The 19138-nt window shown below is 39.2% G+C and overlaps 2 protein-coding genes across 2 annotated transcripts in view; one reads left to right on the forward strand and one right to left on the reverse strand.

The window, feature by feature from the left end:
• LOC135083464 (putative ferric-chelate reductase 1 homolog) overlaps positions 1–9987 on the forward strand; it is a 53966-nt gene extending 43979 nt beyond the window's left edge. Inside the window, exons 7-13 of the mRNA XM_063978204.1 lie at positions 421–592; positions 1328–1385; positions 5822–5975; positions 6752–6844; positions 7009–7121; positions 7920–8039; positions 9031–9987. Of these exons, the coding sequence (XP_063834274.1) occupies positions 421–592; positions 1328–1385; positions 5822–5975; positions 6752–6844; positions 7009–7121; positions 7920–8039; positions 9031–9159 (839 nt within the window). The 3' untranslated portion in view covers positions 9160–9987. The remainder of the gene's footprint in view (positions 1–420; positions 593–1327; positions 1386–5821; positions 5976–6751; positions 6845–7008; positions 7122–7919; positions 8040–9030) is intronic.
• Positions 9764–11695, reverse strand: LOC135083465 (DNA polymerase epsilon subunit 2). The gene has a single exon (XM_063978205.1). The coding sequence runs from the start codon at positions 11573–11575 to the stop codon at positions 9998–10000; it is 1578 nt and encodes a 525-aa protein (XP_063834275.1). The 5' UTR covers positions 11576–11695; the 3' UTR covers positions 9764–9997.
• Positions 11696–19138: the final 7443 nt, after the last annotated feature.

Genomic DNA, 19138 nt, shown 5'->3' on the forward strand with positions numbered 1-19138 from the left:
GTATCTCTACCCTCCTATAATGCTCTTAGTCAGATGGCTGACTAAAGGATAGTTGTTAGAGTATTATAACACCAACAATCGTATAAAAGTATAACTCTACACTAGTCTACACTCCTATAAGTCCCTTAGACAGGTATAGGTGTAATTAATTGCAATAATACAGCTTATACATCACGAGTGAACTGTACTAATGCTTTAAGTACACATTGGAACTAAATGTGAACTCTTAAATGGAGTAAAATGTTACTTGGGACTGTCGCGGCCGCCCGTCGTACAGTCGCGATAGCAGCATAATTACGCACGAGCGATAAGGATGGGTAGCTTGGGGTCATTGAACGAAATTCTATCTGCTCGGCGACTGGACTTTAACGGCCTGCATCCAGCACAATTTACTTTAAAAAACTACCTACCTATTTTCAGAGGCTGACCGAGTAGGCTTCCACTCTATCGCTTTCGGTGCTACCGGGGATTCTCTGGCTTTAGCTACGGTGGGAACTGCAGCTGGTTCCTCCAAACTCCTCGTGAAGTTGCATGGATCCTTCATGTTGCTGGCCTGGCTGGGAACATCGTCTATTGGAATATTGCTTGCGAGGTAAGCTCCAGAATGGATTAGCTGAGGCGGCAATGGGCAGGTCATATGTGGCCGTACTATGGTAGTTACACAGAACTGGCGCCCGATGGGGAAACAAGGTTTAGAGTGGAGGTAATGTACCGGAAAACGCAGAGTGGGACGTCCACCCACAAGGTGGACCGACGACCTCAGAAAAGTAGCAGGAAGGCGCTGAATGCTATCAACCGGTAAACCTGGAAATCATTAGGGGCGGCCTATATTTAGCAGTGGACGTCTTGTGGCTGAAATGATGAAGCCCAACAACGGAAAATCAAGCATCTAGCATCTTATATTCCATTCCACATTTCTTTTGGAAACTAAAGCTACACCTTACATAAAACCTCATTTACCAAACCAGGGACTTAGTAAGTAAATCATGGCTATTGTTGTGTTACCTGTTCCCCTGCGTGATCGAATCAGAAATGAGGAGATCCGCAGGAGAACCAAAGTGACCGACATAGCTAAGGAAGACCTACTAGGTGGACCGACGATCTGGTGAAGGTCGCGGGAAGAACCTGGATGCGGACAGAGCAGGACCGTTAATTATGGAAAGCCTTGGGGGATACCTTTGTCCAGCAGTGGACGTCATTTGGCTGAAACGATTGTAGTGTTGTAGATAAGGCTCATATATTTATAGGCACATCAACAGAAAAAGCCAATCATTGGCTTTTTATCACTGTTTAGAATGTTAATAAAAAGCGTTTCCTTTGTTTTCAGATACTTCAGACAAGTTTGGGTTGGCAGACAGTTAGGCGGCAAGGACATTTGGTTTGCTGTAAGTACCTTCTTACTAAGATCTTATTAAAATTTGCTAAATGCGTAATGCTAACAAAAACCTCGTAAAAGGTCAATACAATCCACAAGAAAACCATTCGATGATCGGATCATTGAAGCATGACTTGACCGTGAACCATACAAAAAGTAGCACCTGAAGCACCAAATAAGGTAAGTGCCCCCTACTTCGGTATATTAAGGCTCTTACGACTTTAACATTTTATTTAAAAATAACCAAGCATGATATCAGTATGAAAGCTTTTGTATGCTAAACTTTGGTCTTTTGACAGTAAGTTAATATCGTCGGTTGATTGCAAGAAGTAATTAACTAGCAGAAACATGATTTCGAGAAATAGCTTAATGAAGTTTGGAGAGACAAAAAGCCATTAAAAAAAAATATAATAGGTAGCGAAGCAATGAAAATGCCGATACATAAAAATAAGTCTTAGTAATCATTTTTAGTTACTGGCATTTCAAAATAACGTACACAGTATTTAAAAAAAATCAAAATATGAAGTTAATGTCTTTTGACTGACGGCCAACTATAACAAACCAAAAAGTAAATACTTTTTACTTTATCGGATTACCGTGATACATGTTAAATCAAGTTAAATTACGTTTAAAATAATATAATAAACAATCATAATCATCATTTCAGCCATAGGACGTCCACTGCTGAACATAGGCCTCCCCTAATGCTTTCCACGTTGATCGATTGGTAGCGGCCTGCATCCAGCGCTTCTCTGCTACCTTTACGATGTCGTCGGTCCACCTTGTAGGTGGACGTCCCATGCTGCGTTTTCCGGTACGCGGCCTCCATTCCAGAACCTTGATGCCCCATCGGCCGTCAGTTCTGCGTACTATATGCCCTGTCCATTGCCACTTCAGCTTTCTAATACGTCGGGCTATGTCAGCGACTTTAGTTCGTTTACGGATTCCCTCATTTCTGATTCGATCTCGCAAAGAAACACCAAGCATAGCCATAGCCCTCTCCTTATCACGCTGTGCAACTTTCAGCTTCTGTATAAGGCCTATAGTGAGAGGCCACGTTTCAGAGCCATAAGTTATCACTGGTAACACACATTGGTTGTAGACTTTCGTCTTCAGGCACTGCGGTATTTTGGACGAAAATATGTTACGTAGTTTCCCGAACGCTGCCCAGCCGAGTTGGATTCTCAAAATTGGACCTACCTAGCTGGATCGTTTGTCCGAGGTAGACATACTTGTCAACAATCTCGAGAGTTGAGCTCCCAACTGAAACTGGGTAGGGCGCAACATGGACATTCGACATAAGCTTCGTTTTGTCCATGTTCATCCTCAGGCCTACCTGTTGGGAAACTCGATTAAGGTCTTCGAGCATTGTGCCAAGATCTTCCAACGATTCTGCCATGACCACAATATCGTTGGCAAACCGAAGGTGAGTGATGTACTCGCCATTAATGTTTATGCCGAATCCTTTCCATTCCAGGAGTTTGAAAGCGTCTTCCAATGCAGCGGTGAACAGTTTCGGAGATATAACATCTCCCTGCCTAACGCCTCGCTGCAGTGGAATCGCCTTCGTGCTCTGCTCCTGTACTCGGACCGACATGGTGGCGTTTTTGTACAAGCACTTCAGCACCTCGATATACCGATAGTCAATACGGCACCGCTTGAGAGATTGTAACACTGCCCAAGTCTCAATCGAAGGCCTTCTCATAGTCCACGAACGCCAAGCATAGTGGCAAGTTATACTCCTCAGTCTTCTGTATAACCTGTCGCAGCGTATGGATGTGGTCTATGGTACTATAACCTTTTCGGAATCCGGCTTGTTCGGGAGGCTGGAAGTCATCGAACCTACGCGCGAGACGGTTCGTGATGACTCTCGAAAACAGTTTGTAGACATAACTCAGATTTTATCACTATTTAGTTCCAAAGTTTTTTTACACAAAAAGTCATTATAAATCTTTATTAAGTTCTGGCAGTTAGTAAAAACTAAGTGTGTATCGACTATGTTACGACACAAAATCATTAATGGACAATAATTATTTTAATGCTATAAAAATTGACGAAACTGGATTTATCAAGTTTTACAAAAATAAATCTTCCAAAGTACGGCAGATATCCATTTAGCGATTTTTGCATAATATAGTATAAGTCGCGGCCAATATCGCCATGCTAGTATGGACACTTAATGACTTTTTGTAGTTAATGACTTCTTGCAATCAGCCGACGATATATAATTTATAGTTATACAGTTTGAACTTTTTTTTTATATTAATTGTTCTGCGGACCTCTTGTTTGGATCCTGTTTCGTGACAAAATTTTGCTCTGTTTCTAAGTTCGTGAACTCATGTCCCCTATTTCGGGATAAGGTTTTATGCATCCAGTTAGGATATTTTAATAATGATTAAGGGTTTAATAAATTTAAAAACGATAATATAAATTTAGAATAAAATAATTATATGAAATTGACGATATTACTTACCTGAAATATTAATAAGAAATAATGTGAGTCTAGCTAGGTACGTACCTACGTATAATATTTTGATTTGTTAATTCGAACAATATGTGAAAATATTTATATAACCATTAGAAATGTAGGGGGGGGGTGGGGGGAAACTTATCCCCTCCCCCCTTCGTACCTATAAAATTTTGATTTGTTATTTCTAGCGATATGTGAAAATATTTATATAACCATTAGAAATGTGGGGGGACTTACCCTCCCCCCCCCTTCGTACCCATAAAATTTTGATTTGTTATTTGTAACGATAAGTATGTGAAAATATTTACACAAGCCATTAGATGCCAGGGGTGGGATTATGGGGAGGAGGGGGGGATTACCCCCCCCCCCCCCCCTTCTCCTTATAATCCCACCCCTGGAGCTGTTTCAAGTGAGGGTAGCCCCCCCCACTGAAAATAACCCCAGATACGCCAATGACTCATAATAAAAAGTAAGTAATTAATTAATTTCTTAGGTAGGTATGTATTAAAAACTAAAAAACACGTCGATTTCTTTGATGGTATGTCTCATAAAAGTACCTAACACCATACATTTATTATCACGAACTTGGAAAAAAGTAACAATAATACGGTTCCTTGTTTCGTGATACAGATTATTCCAAATTCCCCAAGTTAAATTCATAGATTATTGTCAAAATGTGTCAATTAACTATTATCTATCCCATGTACAATACAAATAAAGAAAGATAAATAAAACAAATCGAAATAAAACCAAAATTATGCTGGTACTACTTATGCTAATTTATCTTAAAATTGGTCATTTATGTGAACTTCAAACTCGTGTCATATAAATTCTAGTGAACGAAACATATACCGAATTTAGGTCATGAGAAACTTAAATAAATGCATTATTTGTTTCATAACTTACATTTAAATTATCATAAATAATTATTTAAAAACCAAGCATCAAAATGTTATCCATAATATCCTTGAATCGGTAGTGTCACGAAATAGGGGACACCCGAAAAATAATATGTACGCTATTTCGTGAGTCAATTAATCGCAATTTTAAAGGAATTCTACGTTTTCATATAACTTTTTTCTAAGCCAAATCAATTGTCAAGGAACACATGAAACCACCATTACAAGTTTTATTTAAATGGACGTTCCTTCGCCTTTTTATAAGCTTAAGAAGTTGGAGCGCTAACCTTACGGTGAGAGCAACCTTTACAAGCCGCAAAGATGTTTTTGGCTCTCTGAGAGTTTGAAGCTTCGTATTGCTCTCATTTTTGGCGCCACAATGTTGGTACTTGGTTTTTTAGATAGCTTAAATAATATAGATTTTGTAGTAATGAAGAATTTTTATAAATTATATTCCATTTGCTTATTATTTGAGCTAGAAAAAAAACTTACGAACTTACGTACTATCACGAACTAGTAGCCGTTTACCTTATAGCTTAAGTTACCAATCCCTCACTTACTTAAGTGTAATTATTGCTGACTTATATCTACTTATGTAGCAATGGGCAGAGTTGTATCGTTCGCTGAATCAATAACAAGAGTTGCAGAAAAAGTGCCCGCTTGGTTAAGACTGCGTAAAGTCGTGTGTTTCATTTGCTAAGTCTACGCTAGTCAGATATATTTATAGGACACAAACACGTTCCAAAAAAGCTCACTTTACCACCACTTCGACACGACATACGTACGTATCATCTGGTGCTGAGAATGAGTGGAAGAACTTTCCACTTCCAGCCTTTCCACTTTTATAAATTTGTTATTTCACAAAATACTAAATACTCCCGTTAGCCCCTCGTACTAAGATTACTCGGCGGCGGGGACCGAACCCGCGTTCCCCGGATCACAAGTCCGCCGGAGTGCCGGAGTCGGCAAGTCCGACCCCTTCATCGTTCGGCTATCGTGGCTTCAAAAAAAAGCTATTTTTTAGCCTGAGCTGATGATTATTATTATTATACTTAACCTGTGTATTTCATGTTCCAGTACCACCGAATCCTCATGGTGCTGACGTGGCTGCTAACAGTCGTCGGCTTCATCCTGATCCTAGTAGAGGTGGGCGGCTTCGCCACGACTGGAGACAACCCTCACGCGATCACCGGCCTGGTCACTGTCATACTGTGCTTCATACAGCCGATTGGTGAGTTTAACCAAATAACTAAAGCCCGGTCTCTGAGCACGTAGTATTTTGTCCATTGACCCCAAGCTACCCATCCTTATCTCTCGCGCGTAATTATATTGCTGTCGCGACTGTGCGACGGGCGCCCACAGTGAGTGTGCGAGCGCAACAGCAACATAATTACGCGCGAGCGATAAGGATGGGTAGCTTGGGTCAATGGACAAAATACTACGTGCTCAGCGACCGGACTTATAATGGAAACGGACTAATGGTGACGTCATTCATTTTGATAGGTAGGCAGGGATTCAATTCAACTCAATTCTTTATTGCTAATCCACACGTATGAAACGTACGGATGGAAATGGTAATAAGTACCTACTTAGTTATTTAATTATCTAACTTCCTTAGGCTGAGTTGCACCACCTAACTTTGACCGTACCTATAACGTTAACCGGTGTATTTCGTATGGAGTTTGACAGATTTTTTACGTTTGTTAAGTCAAAGTAAGATGGTATCATGGTACAACCCAGCCTTAAGGTGAGTTGCACCACCTAACTTTGACCGTAACTATTACGATAACCGGTGCTTTTTGTATAGAGTTTGACAGATTTTTGACGTTTGTCAATGTTAAAGTAAGATGGTGCAACCCAGCCTTAAGTAGTTATGCCCATGATGCTTCTGAGCCAGGGATGGACAATCTTTTTAGAGGGTTCCCATGCTTTGACTTAGATTTACGAGTAGGTAGGTACATGTAGGCATGTAACTACTTACTTACTCACGTGATTTTGTTTTAACAGGTGCATACTTCAGGCCGCACCCTGGCACTAAGAAGAGGCCGATCTTCAACTGGCTCCACTGGTTTTTAGGAAACGCTGCTCACATTTTAGGAAGTAAGTATCTTAGAAACCGCAGTGAGTAGGTATGCGAGCGATAAGGATGGGTAGCTTGGTTGGGGTGATTGGACGAAATTCTATGTGCTCGGCGACCGGACTTTACTTAACTATAAAACTGATTTATCAGTGTTATTGTGTGTTTATTTACTATTATTTTCCAGTCGCAACAATCTTCCTGGCGGTGTACCTGCAGAAGGCCGAGCTGCCTTCGTGGAGCGTGTTCATCCTGGCCGCCTTCGTGGCCTTCCATGTCGTCATGCACATAGTTTTGTCGGTGAGTTTAATGTAAAAAAGTTGGGATTTACACCAGCTATGTAGGCATAGCTTGGTTTTTACAGCGATTTCGGAGTCCCCTGGAAAAAGTAACATTCATGGGCACCCATATAGTTAGGCTGTCCGGTGTAATGGATCAATCGACCCACTGCAACCACGGGTAAACGGGTCTTTCTTCTTCTTTCTTCACAGGGGCCTTTCATAAAAAACAGGGGGCTTTCCTCTTGTCAGGGGCGTAGCTACTAAGGGGCTAGGCTGGGCGGTGCCCCGGGGCCCCCAAGCTCAAGGGGCCCCCGAATCGTTACCGGAAAATCTCAATGAGGGCTATCGTTTTAGCGCTCACCAGTTAACGCCACTGTAGAGTAAGGTCCTGTCACTTGCTAGTAGCGAAGACAGTGGCACCAACTGGTGAGCGCTAAAGTGGTAGGAGGACTATCGCAATTGCACTCATCAAGATGGCGCCACTGTAGAGTAAGGTCCTGTCAATCGCCAGGGGTGCCAACTGTTAAGTATAAAAACGATAGCCCTCATTGAACTGAACTTTGAAAATTTCTCCCATTTTCAAAATAAATAGAGAGAAATTCGAAAGTTATAACTAGGGAATTCCCCTAAATTCTTTCTGTGAGTTGTAGAAGTGGGGCCCCATTTTTTTATTTGCCCCTTGGTTACCTAGCTACGCCACTGCCACTTGTGCTCGTATTTATGTATTTAGGTATCTACCTACTAAAGACTACCTAAGTAGGTACATATTATTTACTTGTCATGTCTTCCTCCCTACTCATAATCTGCTGTATTCCAGCTGACGGTGTGTGTGTCAGACGGGCGAATCAGCAACGGACGGGTGAACTCCTTCCCCATGAAGGACATGATGGGCCAGCCGCGCCAAGTCACACAGGTCGACAGGAGCACTGATGCTCCGGTAAGCTTGACACTTTTTTACAAAAGCATGTCCAATAATTGTGTATACCGCTGTCAGGGGTTTCTAACAGGTTATGTAACCTATGGAGCTTCGAATCCAATATTGGGAAACGACTTATCTGAAGCTCTCCTTGTCAGAAGAGCAAGGCCTAATCCCACTAAAAACGGGTCCCTCTGGTCGCGCTTAGTGCGGCAGCATATTTTATGTACAAGAGTTGACCCTCTAGCTCAGCGGTTCCGAAACTTATTTTGTCTACTGCCCACTTTGAGAATAAATTATTTTTAGCGCCCCCATTTGTAGTCGAGTGTCGAGTGCTCAGTCGGTGTCTAAGAGTCCTCCTAGTAAATGACGCCTCTCAAGACTCTACACACGTCCCGGTGTTTTTTCTGGGTCTCTTACCGCCCCCCTTTAAGCCTGCAGCGCCCACAAGGGGGCGTTATCGCCCACTTTGGGAAAGACTGCTCTAGCTAGACCATTGGTGACCATAGGGGAGGCGCAGACCTTTAAAGGGTAGCGGGGGCCATCTGTGTACTTAAGTATAAAAAACCTGCGACCGCTGAGAGAACCTACATTCCAGACTGTTCGATACGACCAATAAATAATCTTGACTGGAGGAGGGGGGCGCGGATTTTTTTGTATGATCGAAAGCCTTTCGACGATATAAATAAGTTTGGGGACCAATGCTCTATAGACCAAGGGACCAACCAATGAACCAAGTGACTTTTTGAAAAAGAAGGCTAAAGCACAGATAATTATAATGCTAAAGTAACAATTTGGAACAACTAAAAGATGACACTTCTTCATCATGACTCCAGCTCTAAGAATTATTAATTCGTAAGGGTTTTGGTAATAAAATAAGGAAGTGAGGTTGTCTAGCCCCAGATTTTTAACCCCTGCCGTAGACTAGGGCTCGTAAACTGAAACTACCCGCAAAAGTGAGTTCAGATTCATAATAACTCGTAAGTAAATTAACCATCCTTTTTGTCCACAGTTCTCCAGCTTCCGAAGACTTCTCCTCAGCATCTACGCACCAATAGTATTGCTGCTGGCCGTAGCAATGATCTGTCTGGTTGCGCTCGCGCCGATAGGAGAGGCATACAACTCCATCATGGGCGCTTGAAGACAAGACTAACAAAAAAACATGGCTGCGTAATACACCTGTATTTTGAGTAAATTACGAGTAAAACAAGGAATTCTACAAAGTATTAGACAAGCCGTCCTCTAAAATATTGTTCACAAATTTTTATGATATTTTTTAAACAATAAAAAAATTATGAGAAAAGTTTAGATACCTACTTAACTAAAAAAAGTATCATAGTAATTAGAATGAAAGGTCTTGGGTTCGATTCCCACCTTAGGCAGTTTGATTTTTCAAGTTTTTAGAAATCTATTGTTAATGTATTTAATAAATATTACCTACTTATAAGACGGAAAGTAGCTAAAATAGCAACTAGTTTGCATAGTATTTTCTCTAAAACAGGTGTAGAACTTTTGTAAATATTATTATTAAGTTAAATTATGTATTGTAAGTTGAAATGAATTACACAGTTAAAAAGAGATTTTGAATATTGTAATTGAATGTAAGTAGTTAAGTAATTTGAAACATTCCTAAAGATTAATTTTGAAACAGTTATTAAATTGTATTTTGAGTTTTACTATGTAAGTGTTACTTAGGTAAGCACTTATTTAGTGTGAGGCTCAATTTGTTACATAAAACACAGAAACATCTTTAAAAATATTTTATTCGATCAACAAAGTATAGTTGTATCAATGGTTGTGTTGTATTATTTTGTGGTATGCTATTTTTGAAATATTTACATTAAAATGTTGTTCTTTAATTAATTTAAGTAGCGTAAGACACTTAACTGACCCTGACTTAAGTCACACTTAATTTATCACTTCTTGTAAATATAAAATGTACTTTAAAAAATAAATAACTTGATACACAGTTTTGTCTTTCATGTATCTTCTTTAGGTATTTGGGAATCTTCGACAGTTCTCGAAGCCGGAATGTATACTTTGAACGAGTACTCAGTCCGTGGGAAAGAGCCAGGATTGACAACATGGCAGTCTTGGTATGATCTTGTGTATGGTTGGAAATGATCGGCAACTACAACTAAATCGGGCATCGGATACAAACTCAGAGCATCTGCGTGCTTCCAAAATACGGGCTGGACTCCGAGAGATAAAGGTGAAAGTGTACACTGACTGAGAAGGGTCTTCGTCAAGTGATCTGGTATGTCCCCAGACTCTGGAAAGTGTATGGAGTTCCTGCACATCTTTGTGACTAGATCTTGCCTTATTAAGACTATCTCTTGAGTACAGTACTGTATTCGACAAGGATTTGACGTGAATATCACTGCATCACCCAATTTGTCCCTTATGTCTTTTGTAATTGAGTCTGGAATGGCAGGTCTTGGTAAAATGTTAGGGGCTACAGGATCTCCTCTTCCTGGTACGAAGATAAACTTGCACGATTCTTTGAGCTTTGAAAATTGGAAGATCATCTCACCTAAATTGGTTAGAGCTGCTTTGAGCTGCACACTGTGTTCGTATCCATACGGACATGACAGAAATTCGCCTAAAAAGACAAACGCTATCGGTGGAAAATCATTATAGCCTGAAAATAGGGTTTTCAACTTCGCCATAACCTTCAAATTGTCGAACCACACGTCTGAGAGGAACACAATCATACCGTCTTCATTTTCCTGTTCAATCTTCAGCAAACTTTGAGAATTCTTTAACAAAGACTTGGATTTTCCTCCAAATGTGTTCAAACTGCCGAAATAAGGCAACGACGTAGCTCGGCTCTCTGAAGGTGGTAATACCAGGCCCATGACATGTAAAACTTTATCATCGTAGAATCCTTCGGCTAAAACGAAACTGTTTTCTGTAAACAAACCAGAATGATACCTCGTTTCAGACATGTCTAGCTCTACACTGCCAGTAGGGTCTTCAAGATAGAATTTTCCTTCAGTTAGTTGCGTTAAAAGCCCCAACACTATAACCTCATCAACTCTACTAGAAGAACTCAATAATACCTCAATTTTTCGTAGCTGGAACTGCTTTTCTTCAACTCCAGTGGGCAACACTTCTTGTGCAAACAGTTTGTTTCTGATAGTTCTCTGCCAAATCAAAGTGTATCTATCTATCAGATACTGGGCCTTCCATTTAGGTTCCGGATAAAGGTTATTACTCAAATTCACATCTTTGTTAAACCGCTTTCTCTCATTGTCGTAGTGTAATTTCGGTATGCTAAAGGCATCTATGACATTCAAAACAGTCTCTGCTTCTTCCAAGCCCAGTGAAGAGCACTCTTTAAAAGCAGTTTCTAGGTGCTCTTTCTCTAAAACTGGCACTGATAAACACTGGTGCATAAGGTGCGCGGTCAATTTGTCTATCATCTTCTGCCTTTCAGATGGTTGCAATGTAGAAACCTGTTCAGCCACAAAAGTACTCGCTTCACGGCGAATTGTAAATCCGCTGAGTTTGAAAGCATTGTTTACCTCCAGGCGGATCTTTTGCAAGTCTCCCATATTTATGTATCACGAGTACTGTGTGTCAATTGTGTTTTAATGTAATAATGTGAGCAGATAAGTTATTTTTCCAATAAATACACAAACAAACAAAACTTTTTGATCAGCGAGCAATGCGCGGAAGCGCGCCGAAAATTTGACAACTTTGACAGAACTGACAGATGTCATCTGTGATTAGTGATGTAACTCGAATGATCGAATTTTAATTGAAGAATCAATATAGTAATGGAGAATGTTACTTGGTGTGCATGTGCAAAATCACTTGAAAGCTTTGTTACAACACTTACAACTGTAACAAAGCTTAACTAAGCTTTTACATTATACAAATACATTTGTTTATAATTCATTCAAAAATACAAAGTAGGTAAATTATGATTTTATTAGCATTCAAAGTTCGCATAAATATAGAGTCCCACTAACGTGCAACAGTGCCAACAGTCACGTGACTAGAGATGGGTAGTGGGTAAAAACCCATTTCACCCGATTGGGTTAAAACTGGGTGATTTGGGTAAAAACCCGGTTTTTACCCATTATCACCCATTCTGGTGGGTGAAAACAAAAATAGCGTTTTTTTAAAGTGAGAAGTGGTATTTGTTGCTGTTCAGGGGGCGTTCTAGTGTTACGTAATGCAATCTGGGGAGAGAGGAGGTCTTGAAAAACGTTACAATGCGTTACAGTGGCGGAAGGGCGGTTCGATTTCAAGTTTTTAAGCAGAAATACTTTGTAGTTGGTGTTGTTATTTGTAACTTTATACCGTAATGTCATCAAAGAGAGTTTGGCATCTTTGGCATCCCCCCCCCCCCCCTCCATGTCCTTGCCATGATCACAAATTATTGTGTTCCTACTAAATTTCTTCTTGAAATAACACCATTTTATAAAATAATTGGTCACATCGTCATAACGTGATCAATTTTACGATTTGGCCACGATATAAATGCATATTAGTGTTACTTATTAATCAATAAACTTAAATAAGAAAAATTCAATAAAAATGAAGAAAAGATACCAATTGAAATAATTATAAAATTATTTGTTTTCACCCGGTGTAAACACCCACGGGTGGAATGAAACGGGTTTTTATTGGGTTTTTACCCTCATGTCGATGGCTCCTACGTATAAGGGCGAAACTGCCGCTTACGTCTTTTTCCAATTATTTAAGCAATGATTTCACTTTGCTCTAATCTATAACATCAGTAAGAAAAAAAAAATTTTTTTCCATTAGATACAAAATAAAATTTTAGGCAAATAGGCGTATGTGCAAAACTACGCCACGTATAAAGCCCAATCATACGATTCGTCAATCTATACGAGTAGTTGCTTACATAAACATATATTTTTTATAATCCAAATCTTAAATAAAGCCATGAAAATATTTAGCAAATTGTTTTATTTATAAATTATGACACATTATATAGTTATTTAATTTTTAGCGTTAAGAGTCGCATCTCAAACTAATTTGAAAATTATAAATAACTTGAAAAAATCGAACTGCCTAAGGCATCGTGGGTTCAATTCCCGCCTTAGGCAATTCGATTTTTTCAAGTTATTTATATTTTTTTAAAATATGACACATTATGTTAAAAGACCTAACTAAATCTCGAGCACAGTATATGGGCGTATTTGCGTTAAAACGTAAAACGGTACATTAAACGACTTTTTCTAACTGATTTATTATTGATATAGCACATGATAACAATTAAAATAATTACATGCATAAATAAAGAGAGTAATCGCTCAAAATATTATATTTACGTTGTCATTTAAGTCTCTTTACGTTGAACAATATACATGAAATTATAGAAATATGCCGACGTAAAAGGGCAATGCGTAAAATCTCAAAATATATAAGAAAAATATAAAAATTGATAACAGCAGTAGCAAAAGCATTACATGTTAAGGCTAAATGTAAAATTTCATTAAATTCGTTTTAGTAGGTCAGAAGATATGACCCAAAAATATGGTTCTGGCCACTAAAATGGCTCTCCTGTAAAATTTACTTTTTTCACTTACGCCAGTATACGTAGGAGCCATCGATGTGGGTTTTTACCCGGGTGGAAACCCATCTCTACACGTAACCCCATGTGACGTACTTTTACTTGGTCCGCTCAGTTGCTTTAACAATAATTGTAGGTATCTCGCGCGGTGTTTTGTGTTCTGTTGTTGACTTGTTGTGTGTTGCATGTGGTTGTGGTATTTAATTAAAAATGGCCTATGTTCAGCAGTGGACGTCCTATGGCTGAAATGATGATGATGATGATGGATAAAAAATTCGAATACTAAACGAATGAGTTTACTTGAACCAAACTCAGTTTGTATTTATTATCTTTAAAAAAATATTTCCATTTGATTATAGGTTTTACTGTAAGGGTTTAGTTTAACTTTTTGTTTTAACTTAATATTATTTCCATTACTTCCAGTTCAAATAAAGTATTTTCACAATTTTGTGAATTAATTAAAATTAGCAATCGATTCGAATTATTATTCAATTAATGATCATTCATTTGTTTGAATCATGTTTGACATAGTTGATACTTTGACAGTGTTCTGTGGTCTAAGTGGTCTTGTCTGTCCACAGATATGGATTAGAGTAGATACAGCAAGTTGATCGTCAAAGCGTGCCATTCCGATATGTCCAAATGGACATACATGGTCGAGTGATGTTCATGTAATCCGATTACAACAATCGGTTACGATGATTTTACGAGGACAGAACACGGTAGAAAGAAGAAATTATTTACGGATTGAGAATAATAATTGTAATTAACAGCACAAGTAACAAATAATTAATTAGAATAAAGTAGCAGTAGAAGAAGTATAAAGTAGCATTGTTTTTAATACATATCCTGTGATGTACTCTTAAGAGTTAAAACCATGGTCCGTGTATGTGGTGCACTCATACCGATCACAAGGAACCGTACTTACTTTTATAACAATAAAACACACACTGATCCATGTATTCATGCACTTGACCAATTTTTGTCTTGAAACGCTGGTAGGGTAAAAAAAATAGCGACGTTTTACCTGAAAATAAAACGTTTATTAAACATACTTACCTTATTCGAAGCCTTTATAATGAGAGTAGTGTCTGTCTTTTCCTGTTTGAGTACTAGTTTTGACGTATAATCTGCCCACGTGACTTCCGCTCCGGTCCCCCACCGCCTAAGCACGCCTCAATTAACGACACTAGCGCCACCAACGGTAGCTCGAAACTAGGTTTCGATATTCTCGCCATTGTGTTTTATGACACCAGGTAGATTTAAAAAGTAGGCTTCGAATAAGGTAAGTATGTTTAATAAACGTTTTATTTTCAGGTAAAACGTCGCTATTAAACAGTACTGTACCGTTATTCGAAGCCTTTATAATGAGAGACGTGTCTATTATCTCCTGGTGGCGCTGTGTAATCGCCAATGTGATCAATTGAAGAATAAGACATTGATCAGTGAGAAATGTTATGAATTAGAACCTAAATGATTGTTGAATATTTAGGTGGACACGCTTATCTGTCTACTGAGTGGTAATGTACTGTGTGTAGGTACATTATAATATTTTACAGAACGCAACCTGCATCTGCATCTCCGTAAATTCACATTTAATGCATCGTTTATTAACTACTATGTAATAATGAACTATCGGTTACTTTACGTCATGTAAAAGGCGCAAAAGCTACGTCCACCTTCACTCACAGTATCAGACCGTTGGATGAATTTAATAAGCTTCGGTAGGAGTGAATAATTATTAGGTATGGATAAGAATATTCACTGGTACAGTTAAGGTCGCTTGCCGATAGCGGGCGTTTGATGATCTCCAACATTTCCCACATTTAGGTATCAGCTCAGATTTTAATATTTATAAACCTTTACAGGACCGTAGCCTAGGTGGACGGTGTAATGAATATGTGACAATAGCTAGCCGGCTATGTATAGGTACGATACTTTTGTATTGCCTGAGTATTCCGCGTTATCGCTGTTCGCTAGGGATAGCGAAGTTTGAGTCGGAATTGATAAAATTTATAATAATACAGACTTTCCTAGTACAAACTTAGTAATCTTTGCGGTTTACCAACGTCGGTGCTGTGGTAAGACTGTGCGACCATTATCTTTAGGGCTAACAGTGATAACTTGTCAGCTAGATCAGCTTATTGACGGTTAGTCAACCAGCTTAATTCAGAGCAATCTTAATATGTAATTATGTATTATTGTAATTAGAATTATGATAATAATGTTATAGGGCTGAACAAGAGTTTGTTTGCATCAACACAAAAATTATCTTTGTGTTGGAGTCCTTTAACCACGAATTCTATAAAATCATAATAACATCATTCTACCACCAATAGTAGTGGAGCATCAATAAGAATGTTGCGAAAGCGGGAAAAGTTATGCAGACGAAGTCGCAAGCACAGCTAGAATTAAATGATAGTTTCGTAGCCGATCTAAACCTTATCAGGTTTCATCAAGGCCCTTAGGGTGGGCATCGGATTTAATTTCGAATGATTTATTTTCATCACCCTGAATGCCGTTGGACGATCGCTCATTTGCACGATGTAATAATATTTATGTAAAAATATTAATATGTAATGATGTTTGTGTAACACTAAGTTTTATATCATCGCCAATGTCACTCATGATTCATTGAAGTGTACATACCTAAGTTGCCAGTAGGTAGGTAGGTAAGTACTAATTTTTGTGACAATAGTCAGCAGAGACAAATTACTTTATTGACTTAGCGAGTCGGGTAGGTATTAGAATATTTCACGAGGCTGTTGTACTTAAAACAAGTTAACTCGTAAACAGTTGTGTGTGCCACAACATTTTGCTTGTGACTACCTTCGTTACAGTATAATAATTGATGGATTTAAATCACATCAAATACGAATTTTGTAAATTGTACTATGTAGGTAGGCGAAGGACTTTCGGCCCCAAGCAAAGAGCTTAAGAGTGCGGCACAATTATCCAAAATTAATTCCAACCATGTTTATGTACTTCTGTGTGACCCTAAGGTCACAGTGATAATTGGAAAAATCAGAGTTAAATTACTTTCTTGGACTGAAGGTTTTGATTTATTCCCTTTAACTCCTCGTAAAAGTCGTTCATATTCATACGACAATTTTTATTGAACCACAGAGGTGCACAAAAGGTCGAATTAACAATATGACATGGTGTCATATGACATTAATAATAAATTATATTTATTTACTTAAAATAAAGTAGACAAGACGTTCAGTTAAGAGACTGAAGACTTGTGTGACTTTTGGTATGCAATCTTTTCTCCAACGAATGTAATGGCTCGTATCAATGAGAAAATAACAAATTGTAGTATGTAAACCTACGCGGTTTAATACAGTGTGAATCATAAGTATTTGGTATTGGGTGCCATGAGCGCCTCAAGTTGGCGGTTAAAATGCTCTTTGCCTCACGCAAATCATGAATTGTAGTGTTATAACATGAGAAGAGCCAATGCTTTAGGATTTGTAACGTTACGTGACTTGATCTGCATGTTTTTGGTAACCGAGACTCGGTTAGGCCATTTTGTATTTATGGAGTTCACCTTTTACTGTTACTAGTTTGTAAGACTGTTTTATTTTGTTTATTTATTTTATATGTATAGGTAAGGACCGACTTCATTGTGTTTATTATCCAGACTTGTATGCTTTTATTACAATAGGGGCATGGGTTATATCTGACCCCGAAGCAAGGATGGGTCCTGAGTTACCCCAGAATGAAGTCGTCCAATAGGTAAGGGCGCGAATGTCGCGACTCTTTCTGTGCGAATCAATTGCCGTCAGAACATTTGCATGAGTCTGTCGGTGTACTATAGGTATGTATAGCAGAAAAATACTTATTTTAGTATTCAGTACTTTGTGGTACCCGCCAAGCGTCTATGAATGTATACCTTATTTAAAAGACTATCAAGTCAATAGTTGTAACTTTACTATGCAGAGGCTGCACAAAGGCTTAAGTATATTTAATTTCTCCAGGCGTTAACTGTTCGGTACCAAAAATTCAGGGCGCATAGCTGCGGCCCCGATTAATTAACATCCTTCAAGATTCTGAAGGTTTAGGGCAATGCCCTTATATCATCTCGGCAGTAATGAAATAAGCCAAACTGACACGAATCGAGTAATTTTTGCGTAATCTCATGATCTCTGTCTCCACCTTTTACCCATGGCAGGTCTTAAAAAGCTTACTTTTGTCATGAAATAAAGCATTTTAATTAGGGTTCCATAACCCTTGAAAATTATGAGGATTTGGGGCGATGCCCTTATGTCCTCCCGGCAACATCACTTTAATTTTGCCGTGCAAAATAGAATTTCAGAACCTTTTATAGTTATGCGGATTTAGGGCGAAGCCATGCATGTCTACTCGGTAACTTTACTTATTTTCGTTTGCCGTGGAATAAGGCGTTTGGGTTCTATAACTCTTCAAAATTATGAGGATTTAGGACGATGCCCTCATGTCTTTGAACCGCAAATACAAACGAGCGAGGTTGCTTGGCTCGAAATGTAATGATTTGAGTCCGATTCTCCTTGGGTAATCTCCTATCCCAGAGGGATGAGGGACAACATGAGAGTTTAGAGCGATGCCGTAAGATCTCTCGACGTAAATAAAAATGAGCGAGGTTGCTCGGCTCGAAATGTAGTGATTTGAGTCCGGTTCTCTTTGGGTAATCTCCTATCCCAGTGGGATGAGGGATAACATGAGGGTTTAGAGCGATGCCCTAAGACCTCTCGATGTAAATAAAAATGAGCGAGGTTGCTCGGCTCGAAATGTAATGATTTGAGTCCGATTCTTTTTGGGTAATCTCCTTACCCAGAGGGATGAGGGATGACATGAGAGTTTAGAGCGATGCCGTAAGATCTCTCGACGTAAATAAAAATGAGCGAGGTTGCTCGGCTCGAAATGTAGTGATTTGAGTCCGGTTCTCTTTGGGTAATCTCCTATCCCAGTGGGATGAGGGATAACATGAGGGTTTAGAGCGATGCCCTAAGACCTCTCGACGTAAATAAAAATGAGCGAGGTTGCTCGGCTCGAAATGTAATGATTTGAGTCCGATTCTCTTTGGGTAATCTCCTATCCCAGTGGGATGAGGGATAACAAGAGGGTTTGGACCAATGCCCTACTAAGACCTCTCGACGTAAATAAAAATGAGCGGCGTTGCCTGGCTCAATATGAGACTCCTTGAGTGTTTGAGTTTTCTCCTATCCCGGTGGGATGAGGGAGAAAAGGTTCTAGCTCCTGGTTTTTCCCTATTTGCTCCAAGAGAACTTACCCTCGCTACAGGATTATGCTGCTGCGTTTTGGTTACACTGCCATCTAGCTTGCCGAGTAGCCAGTTTGAGTTTTCCACTGTAGGTATTTAGCATAAGGCGAAATCTCAGATCGATCTGCGGAGCAGAGTTGCGATCGTATTGCTGCCGAAAAATTTTCCAGACGCCGCTAGCATCAAATAAACTGCGTATCAGGCTGAATAGACGATGTTCATCCTTCACCGTTTATTACACAGACTCACTGTTTATCTACACAGTAACAGCATAGCGTTTTCCTGAAATCATAGTTTAAGAAAACC

This window comes from Ostrinia nubilalis, chromosome 23 (assembly GCF_963855985.1).
Source record: "Ostrinia nubilalis chromosome 23, ilOstNubi1.1, whole genome shotgun sequence".
Taxonomy (NCBI): domain Eukaryota; kingdom Metazoa; phylum Arthropoda; class Insecta; order Lepidoptera; family Crambidae; genus Ostrinia; species Ostrinia nubilalis.

Coding starts and splice junctions, on each gene's coding strand:
- LOC135083465 (XM_063978205.1), bottom strand. CDS start 11,575: ATGGGAGACTTGCAAAAGATCCGCCTGGAGGTAAACAATGCTTTCAAA.